The 10294-nt window shown below is 47.7% G+C and overlaps 1 protein-coding gene across 1 annotated transcript in view; it reads left to right on the forward strand.

Moving 5' to 3' along the window:
* The window catches only part of Mypn (myopalladin), a gene marked incomplete in the record, with an annotated part of 83973 nt that extends 80798 nt beyond the window's left edge, over positions 1 to 3175 (forward strand). The window contains 1 exon segment of the mRNA XM_013514883.1: positions 1488 to 3175. Coding sequence (XP_013370337.1) covers positions 1488 to 1654 — 167 coding nt within the window.
* Positions 3176 to 10294: the final 7119 nt, after the last annotated feature.

Genomic DNA, 10294 nt, shown 5'->3' on the forward strand with positions numbered 1-10294 from the left:
AAAAAAAAAAAAAAAAAAATCCAGAAGAGGCCAGTGAAGGTTTCTTAATCCAGGCTGAGCCCCTGCTGCTCCCCAGGCTCCACCAGGTCTGAGGGCCTTGGGTCCCCAACTGAGACGCTCACAGGCTGGGACAAGCCCTGAAGCTGATGGCTCTTAGCCCAACCCTGCCCTCCAGGGCTTGAGTTCCCACCCTGTTTGTGGGGTTCAGCTGTCCTCTTCCAGGTCCTGAGTCCATGATGCCCAGTAGGGGGCGCTGTTCCTTCTGTTGGGTCCTGGGGTGAGGGAGGAGGATTTAGGCTAGAATGAATTCTCTACCCCTCTTCTCTTTCACCATCATCAGCACCATCACCCCAGGACAGCAGGCTCCTCGTGCTAGAAGGGCTTCTGGCCAGGGCAGGGCTCAGTGGCAGACACTCCCTAGCGTGCGTGAGGCCCTGGGTTCAATCCCCAGCGCACATGAAAGGGAAGGGCTTGGTTTCTAATACTGGAAATTTCCATCCCGGGAAGACGTCAGAGAGAGCAGGGGAGGGCTAAGAGACGTTCTGTAAGTGGAATCGCTGTAGGTTCTGTCCTCGGTGTGGAAGCTTTCTAAACTTGACTCTCTGAGTTCACTCAGTGGAACTTAAGACTCCAAGAAGCTGATTCAAGATAGTGAAGGGAACAAAGGACCGATTTATAAATCAAAATGCCAGACAGGAGCACAGCTTTCTAGGACCCAGTGTCCTGCGTTCCCCACTTCCTGTACACCTTTCTTGGAATCAAGGTCTCCGGAAACCTACTCCTGTGATTGCTTGGTAATTTCTTGAATCAGAAACAATAGCAGGGACTGCACCACCCAAATTATTTCATCCAGCTCGTGCCTAAGAATTGTGTCTGCCTTAAAAGGCACCCGGTGAGCAGGGAAACCCTAGTGCAGTGTCTGCCCTGAACCACAGTGGGCTACACATGACTTGCTTCCCAGTCTTCTCGCTGTAACTTTCGAGGACCTGATTGATTAGGTGTAAGTAGGTCACGGCAGGATCGGGTGGCTTAGAGGTAGGCAGTTCTGTGACGGCTGAACCCATCGCTTTTATTTTTTCTTTCAGTTTTTTGAAATAGAGTTTCACTATGCAGTCCAGGCTGGCCTCAAACTCATGGCTCTCCTCCTGCCTCAGCCTCCCCAGTGATGGGATTATAAGTGTCTACCACCATGCCCGGCTTGAACCCATCTTTAGGTTCCACAGGTGTGTCCTCCTGAGGTGCTCTCCCAAGAGCCCACAGCAGGCCCACGCCAGGCCAGTGAGGGAGTGATTCAGAGGTCACTCTGCTCATCCCGCCTTGTGCCAATTCTAATCTTTTATGAGTTAAAGAATCACAGGCTCAAGGCTTAAAGGTCTGAGAGACCACTAGCCCAGTTTCCCTGGGCTTGGCAGGGAAGGTTCTCGGCCTCCTGCCGAGTGCCGCACCGTAGTCCTCTGACCATAACACAGCGTCTCTCCGTTTTCCAGCTCAGTGGCACCAGCAGATCCCGCCGCCCATGTCCGTCCGGCCCAGCGGCAGTCGCTATGGGTCTCTCACCGGGAAAGGACTTGACATTTTCTCTGCCTTTTCGTCTGTGGAAAGCACAGTGCTGTACTCGTGCTCTTCTAGTGTGGTGGAGAGCGACGAACTCTAAGGCCGCCTGGTGCCCGCTGTGGAAGGGGGTGGACTGTGGAAGGGAAGGACGACCGGATGCGGAGGTTTCCGAGCCGTTGGACTCGAGCGGGTCCCCACGCTGCCGGACTGGGCGGGCAGGGCTTTGGGTAAGGTGGCGGGGTCTCTTGCACCCTCCCTGCAGGATGGCTGTAGGGCCGTGCCTCTGACAGATTCCGACGAAAGTGTGGGCCGACCACACAGATGAACCGCAGATGTCAGACTCCTGCCACCCCTGCTGTGAGGGGAAGCAGGAACGGCCCCCTGGCCCGGCAGTGGTAAGGGTGCTCATGCTCTGCCAGGAGCACTGAGGGGCATGTGTCTGGGCAGAGACGAGCCAGACAGCGTGACCTTAGCACAAAACTAATTCACCCAACAGTGCAAAGGAAAAAGCGGCGCAGTCACTGTCACCTTCTCTGATTACACCTGTGGCAGCAGCTCTGGTGACTTCATCACATCAGCTTCCACTTAGCATTAGGAGATCATGCCACTACGGTCATACGCATGGGGTAGCACTTCTGATTTGCATATCCTGGGTGTGCAGAGCCACATAATAAGGTGCCAAAACGCTTGAGATACAAAAAAAAAATCACTGAAACACTCAGTATTATAGCACAGTGTACCTACTGTGTGGTCAACGCAGACCCCCCCCAGCCTCTGCTTCTGCACCATTTTCCTTTGGATGGTGACTGGTTTTTCTTCTTTCTAATTTTGGGTAACCCTAGACTCCAGAACTAAAGAGTTGTTAATAAATCAATCAGAAAAAAACCTTCTGCGGAGTCACTTAAAATTACCAGCTTCGGTTGCCACTGGCAAAATGGGCAAGAGTCATGACCACCTGTGATAGAATGCGCCCCAGCTTCTCCTGCCCTCCCCAGAGCCTGGCTGTGCAGAAGGCAGGAAGGGAGAGGTGCGTCAAGGCGGGGTGATGGAGACGCTGATTTTCACTTCCCGCAGCAGAGTGGTGGTTGTGGAAAGAGGAGGCCTTAATAGCTGCCAACTGCTTTGAGATCATTGACCGAACTGCATTTTCTACGTAGAAAGGAATATGCTAGCTGGGAAGGTGGAGGGGAAGGGGACAAGCTTCTTCCGTCGGACCGACCTACTCAAAACCCGCCTCTCAAGGAATTTTAGACTCCAGTTCGTGCCGGTGTCCTTAGTGCCTAGGAGAGTACCCAGCACAAAGCAGCCACTCAGGAAATACTTGCTGGGAGAGTGAATGTTACGTTAGACAGAAATCGTCAAGTCCCACACCAGCCCAGACGCTGCACCGGCCGCAGTCATCGCAGCATGGTTTGCTCCAGGCTCACGGGGGAAATGGCTAAGGTCCTGCTACCAGTTTCCTCTGCTCGGATCCCTGGCGTTCTGTGTGCCAGGCCCCCTCAGCTGGCATCTTACATAAGCAGGTGGCTTAGAGATAGTAAATGCTTGCAGAGGCTTGAAAATAGTTTGTTTCAAGGCAAGGGTTTCCAATATAAAAATAAAATCATTCATTCAAAAAAAATCATGTGTGTCTACTGTCTATAAGATGTTCTGCCAGAGCCTGTGGGAAATGCAAGGGTGTGGCTAAGACACAGCCCTGCCCTCAGGGAGCTTACATCGGACAGAGGAGGGAGGGTGAGGGCAGTAGAGTGCTGCTTCTAGAGGCAGAGCTCCATCTGTTCCTAAGGAGACAGAAGTTTCTAGTGGTCGTCATCCTGTTATTCCATAACTTTAAAAACCTTGTTTCCAGTCCTGCTTGATAGAACAGCATGCCAGAGGTTGCATCCACAAGATTTCAGTCATTCTTGAACAGAATTATTAGACCTTGTTTCCTTTTCCGCATTTGCAGTAAGTGTGGTACAATGTAGGCAGCTTTAACGGAATGGTGTGCGCCTCGCGTGGAACGAGTTCTGCAGAATGTTCTGCATCCGTGCTGACATCTGCTGTGCAGTGAAAGCTCTCGCAAGCAGGAAGCACCTCCCAGCTCCAAGATCACGTCCGGCCTGTCCACCAGAACACCTTGTCACGCAAACTTCTGTAAATACCAGACAGCTCGGCCACGAAAGGATATTCCTCGGTTCTGTACGTCTTCGTTTTCTGAATATTTTTTGGTTTTTTCCACATAGAACTAGGATAAATGCTATATTTGGACACTAGATGACGCTGTCTCACTCAAAATATAATAAGCCTAAAAACCCCTGAAACTTGAACTACTGGTTTGTGTTAAAGCAGGGCTTCTGGGTTCAGCACGGTTGACTTTGGGGCTGGGAAGTCCTTGTGGGGAGGACGCCGACCCCACGCACTGTCGGATATGTAGCAGCTTCCCCGGCCTCTGCCCACTGGATGCCTGCGGCAGCCTCTGCCCACGTCCTGTGCCCAGCCATTGCCGTGTGCTCCTGGGAGACAGACGAGCCTTTTGGATTAAACAAACCGGCGCTCTAAGAATTCAATTAGAAGGAGGAATCATTCAATTAGAAGGAGGAATGTTTGGTTAAGAGGGTTTAGTTCCATCTGTAAGTTTATTTTCGACATACCCCAAACCGGATTCCTCATCTCCCTTTCTTCAAAGCAGCCTAATGAGCTCCAGTAACGGCACCAGCACGTTCCTCAGAGGCCAAATCAGAACCCTCCCGTCACTTTGCCGCTGCCTCTGCCCAGCGAGTCCGAAAGCCCTGTTAGTTCCCAGGCGCGCCCCCTCCCTCCAGACTTCCTCTCCACCCGCACCCCTGCACTTTCAGTGCTTTCATTTCCCTCGGTCTCTGACCTCAACCACCGCAGACCTCTCACTGGTCTTCCTGCCCCTCGACCTCCCACAGCCGGCCAGCACAGATCCTAGACCATCCCCCCAGCGGCCTCTCTCCGGGGATATTATTCCCTGACCTTCAAATCCCTAATGGCTGCCTGGAGCCAAACCAGGTGGGTACCAGCTGCTCTGTCCTGTCCTGGGATACTCAAGCTCACCGAGGAGGATTGCAAAGCTTTGCATCCACCACTGGGCAGCAGCCTCGCGCGGGGCCTGCTTCTCTCCAGCCTCTGCGGGAGGCTCTGCCCCAGCCTCCGCCTGCAGAAACCTCCCTGTTCCCCACAGTCCATCTCAAGGGCCACGGCCTCCGTGACACACGTGCTGACTCCCTGGCTCCCAACCGAATAGAATACGGCCTCTGAAGCCCTGCTGTAAGTCTCCGGGTCCAGAGGGAGGGACGGCCCCTTAGGACAGTGTCTGATGGAGAGCAGGGCCTCTGCACGCCCGCCACGCTCCCCTTGCCGAGGTGGGCTCCTGCTGCGTGCTGGTACGGATGGGTCCAATATTCGCCTTTGTGCCGCGTACTGAGTACATACCCAATAGGTATTTATTGACCTAACTCGGCTTTAAACTCGGTCTAAGTTGCCCCATTTTTTCGTGAAGGGAACTGAGTCTGTCAGTGATTCTTGGTCTCGGCTGCTCCTTAGAACCTCGGGTTGGGTGGGGCCAAAAATCACAGCACCGAGGCCTCTCTCAAATTAAGTAAGCAAATTAGCTCTGAAGCTTCTTTTTTGTTTTGGTTTGGTTTTTGTACCAAGAATCCAACCTATGACCCTTTCACTGAAATACATCCCCAGCCTTTTTTCTCTTGGGGGACTTTAGTTTTGGTTTTTTGAGACAGGGTCTTGCTATGTAATCCGGGCCAGCCCTGAACTTACCACGTAGTCCCAGCTGGCCTCAGTATCGACGTGGTCCTTCTGCCTTGCCTGCTGAGTGCGGGGATCACAGCCCTGCGCCACTGGCATTTTAAATACACAGCAATTCTGAAAGCGTCCCAGGTGACTCCAATGAGCAGCAAAAGTTGAGACAAATCATTCTATTATCATTAATTAATGGCAGAACTGTCCCAGGAAAGTCAGAAGGGATACAGACTGCCTAAGCCCATAGGGTTGGCATCCACACAGAGGGTGCTGTGACAGCATGCACACACAGTGCACAGCTGGAATAGAGAATAAGCACATGCATTGATTTTATTAGGCCTACTGTCCTGTGCTACACTCATTAGACATGCAGCAGTCTTGAAGTCCCCAGAGGAAGCTCAAAACCCTGTAAAATCTGCTCCTCCCTTTTTGCTTTTGTTGCTTTGCTGTCTTCTGCCACCATGAACTGTTGCCCTCTGCCACTCTGCCTTGGAGCCAGCCAAGTATGGACTGAAACCTCCACAAACTTTAAAGCTGTAACTTTTGAGCTATATTTAGAAAAGCACTGGCCAGGAAGAAAATGATAAAATTATTCCTTATGGTTTTACCGGGTTGTTTTGTTTTTGTTTTTGTTTTTTTTCCTCCAGTACCAGGAATCAAACTCACAACCTTGTGCTTGCCAGGCAGGCACTGTGCTGCTGAGCTAAATCCCCAGCCCCTCCTTATGGTGAATAAACAAGGACAGACCCAACTTCCTAAGTACTGTGAACATGTGGACATTAATAAGCATACACTTCTGGAAACAGAGGTCATAAAGACCTGTCTCTCTCGATCCAGTGAACGAGTAAGTTCTCCATGTTCTCTTTATCTCTGCAGTAGCTCAGCCTCGGCAGGTTACCGCTGAGTCTCAAGGGCCATCATTTTCTCTGAACTATCTTCCTTCAGCAGCTATTAGAGAAAATAAGGAATGAAAACGAAAGGAAGCGTAGCTCTCTTTACATGCCCAGAAGAGAATAAAAACAAGAAAAGCAGACGGTCTTGGGGTCTTACTTAGTGTCTGTTAAGCAGTACACAGCTGAGCGTACCAAATGGTTTCCCAGATGCCGTGGGGAGGTGAAAGAAGAGAATCTTTGTCACATTCGTGTATCTTCACATCAGAGGTGTTCTAAACGCTGACTGTTCATTAGCTTTGCCTGCTGGGTTAGTTACACACAGAGCCAAGACGCGGGATGGAAGGAGTACGGTGCTCTTTCGTCAAGTAAGGACTTTAAGCTGCTTTACCGGCAATACGCAGCCCTCTTCATTGTGGTTGGAGTTAATGACACTGAGAATGAGATGGCCGTTTATGAATTCATCCACAATTTTGTGGAGGTTTTAGATGCGTACTTCAGCCAAGTGAGTGAGCTAGATATGTTTAATCTAGATAAAGTACACATCATCTTGGACAAGATGCTATTAAATGGCTGCATTGTGGAAACTAACAGGACAAGAATTCTTGCCCCTCTACTAATTCTTGATAAAACGTCAGAAAGCTGAATGGAAGGCCCTACTGGACGACATGGATTTACAGGAAATATGAACCACAGAGTACTACCCGGCATGTGCAACTGCAGAAAATCTGGAAGACCACACAGTGCAGAATGGTGTGTCCTTCCAAACATAATAAATGGCTATTTCTCACAGTTAAAAAAAAAAAAAAAAACCACCGGTAAAAATGAGGCAGGAAAAGGGAAAGTTGGTGGCATTTCACCCAGACCTTTATCCCACAGAGTCTTCCCCACAAGTAGCTGAAGGGCTCTTGGAAACTTGGTTTGAGGGAAATGGAGAAAGAATCCAAATTTACAAATAGTGAAGCTGATTTAAATGTATCCTTTCTTTCTTTCTTTCGTTGCTTAACTTTTGTAGGCGTCCAGTGAGAAATGAAACACTCTCGAGACGAGCAGGGAGGAGAGGGCTCTGGGGCACACACGACGGAGGGCAACTTCCCGAGGAGCCCAGCGCTGGCTTCTGTTGGGACAGGTGCACTTGGATAACCCTCAGATGACACTTGGGTCACCCTCCAAACGTTTGCTTGTAAATTGGCTGTTTAAAACTCAGAATATATTTTGTGGCTGAACTGTGAGATCTCTATTACACCAAGTTGAGCTATGGCTCCAAGAACAGGGACTCAAGAGTAACAGCTAATAATGAGAAAATTCCTCCTCCCTTTCTGGGTCTGTGATGTGACAAAGCTAAAGCATCCACATCCACCCCCTATTCTGTTCTCCTCCCCTGTGCCCCATCAGCACACCTCCCTGAGATCCCCAGTGCTGACCACCCATCTCACCGCTCTGCTGAGGCCTTCCAGGGCTTCACCACCACCTGCCTCCAGCCGGTGCATCCAGGCTCGGTGTGCAAAGCAAGCAGCACGGCTGAAAGCATTCTGGGCACTTGAGCATCTTTTAATTTCCCAGAGGTGCTGCGTTTATAAAAGCAATTGCTTCCTCACTCACATCAACTTTTTTTTTTCTATTAGTTTTTGTTTGCTTGGTTTTGGTTTTTTTTTTTTTTTTTTTTTTTGAGACAGGGTCTCACCATGTAGTTCAGGCCGGCCTGGGACTCACTTTGTAGCCCAGGCTGGCCTCCAACTTTCAGTGATCCTCCTGCCTCAGCCTCCCAAGTATTAGGATTACAGGCATGCACTTCCACATTTGCCTAGCAGAATTTTTCAAAAGTCAAGCCATTGTGGAAGCTACAGGAAACTGAGTCAGGTCAAAATCGTTCTTGCTGACCACACCCTCTCCCTCTCTTCTGGCTCCTCACACACCTCTCAACATCCCTTCCAGGCTGGGGTCCTAGGGCTGTGTGCACAGGGGCTATGTGAGTCGGTTTTAAATTCAAAGCTGCCCGAGAAAGCAGAAATGCAGGCAGGTTTACTCACAGTGGCCTTTATTTCCCTGGGTAAACCGGCCTGAAATATTTCTGCTAGGGTTGAACATCAGGGCACCTTGCCAGCAAGAGGACGGTTACCCAGATTCCCAGAGCCTCGTGAAACACTTAGGCTTCTCTTGCTTAAAGTGAGTCCATTTCAGAGAGCTCGTTGCTGAAACGTCCCGTGAAGAACCCCAAACGTCTTCTAAGCTTGGACAGTGCCGTGGTCATCTGCACACTTACAAAGTTGCTAATGGCCTGTTTTTAAAAAATCCATGCAGTGCAAAAAAATTTGCATATTTGTTAAAAAATATGTTCACCTCTTGTTTTTGTCTAATTATATTAGTTGGCACACTTGATATTACAGAACCGCAAACAAGCTGCATTTTGTTAACATGTAAATAACAGCCACTTCAAACCCCAAGGAGCAATAGCCTTGAAACTGCAAGAGCTAGAGAAAGAACATTCTCCTATCCTCTGAGAATTGTGCCGTAAACGCTGAGAGTAAGCATGAAGAAAATGCCTGTACTACAGAGGCACGGAGGCACTGATTTATTAGATTTTAACATACAAGTGAATAGAAAATGTTTCCCTCATAAGAAAAAATATTTGACTGTGAATGTTTTAAGGCTGAAATAAATGCATATGTTTTCTTTGAAATGTAGAAAATAATCCTCTTTTGCACATTACTTTTTTAATTTTTAAAGAGAAAAAATAAAAACAATGACAGAGAATTTCAAAACAAAATAATAGCAATGGTTAATATGTTGCATATTGTTATCTTCAAAGTAGTTGCTCAGATCATAAGATATAGGCATGCAAAACTGATCAAACAATATAAGCACACACCATTCTTTTCAATGAACTAATAGAAATTAATAGTATAGTCATCTTAGCTATCTTTTTTTTTGGTGCCGGGAATTGAACTCAGGACCTTACACTTGCCAGGCAGGTGCTTGTGCCACTGAGCTATATCCCCAGCCCCTCTTTTTGTCTTTTTGAGACCAGGGCTCACTATGCAGTGCAGGTTGGCCTTGAGTTCACTTTGTGGCCCAGGCTAGTCTTGAACTTGCAATGATCTTTCTGCCTCAGCCTCCCAAGTGCTGGGATTACAAGCGTGTACCACTACGCCTGACCTATTTTAGCTATCTGGGGGGAAAAGGAATTTTTTTTTCTTTTCCCTTTCTTCTTTCCCCCATCCTATTTGCTCTTACCTTTTCAGCAGTTTCTTCCCTTTTTACAATATCTATAGTACATTTTGGATCTTAGTTACTCTTTCAGTTTCTTACACGAGGGAGACAATATAATGTTTATACATGTGTGTCTGGTTTATTTCACTTATGAGTGTGGCCTCTAGTTGCATCCATTTACCTATAAAAGCCTCAAGTTTATCCTTTTTTATAACTGAATAATACTCCATTATATAAAAAGACCACATCTTTTTTATCCATCCTTGGGTTTCCAACTCAGATTGGAAATAAAGATATGAGTGTGGTTTTATCATTAAAAGAGGTATATTATTACCCACATGAAACATGGATTCTCTTCATATTTGAAAATACTTATATGGTAATGAGTATGACAAAAGTGTGTCACTCAACAGAACCTGAGGTTTCTGGAGATTTAGTAATCTGTAAACAAGAGCAGCAGATTTTTGTTTGTTTTGTTTTGTTTTTGATACTAGGAATTGAACCACTGAGCTACATCTCCAGCTGTTTGTTTGTTTTTAAAATTTGAGACAGGGTCTCCCAAAGTCACTCAGGCTGGGCTCCTGCCTTAGCGCCCCAGACTGCTGGGATTACAGGTGTGCACCACTACACTGAGGTAAGAAGCACATCCTTACAATACTCCCTCGGTGAACCATGTATTCATATTGACTACAGTAGTCCCTACAAGAGATTACTGAATGTTACTATGTATACATACTATAAAAGGTTTTGCTACATAATTTAAGCACAAAAAGCCTAAAATAATTCCAAAAAAAATTTGAATGCAACTGTGTTCTTTTATCACCACACTGGTAAATTAAGTTTTAGTTTTTCAATATTTTTACTTCAAAACTCCCTTC

The sequence above is a fragment of the Chinchilla lanigera genome, unplaced genomic scaffold, assembly GCF_000276665.1.
Source record: "Chinchilla lanigera isolate Chin_1 unplaced genomic scaffold, ChiLan1.0 scaffold00024, whole genome shotgun sequence".
NCBI lineage: Eukaryota > Metazoa > Chordata > Mammalia > Rodentia > Chinchillidae > Chinchilla > Chinchilla lanigera.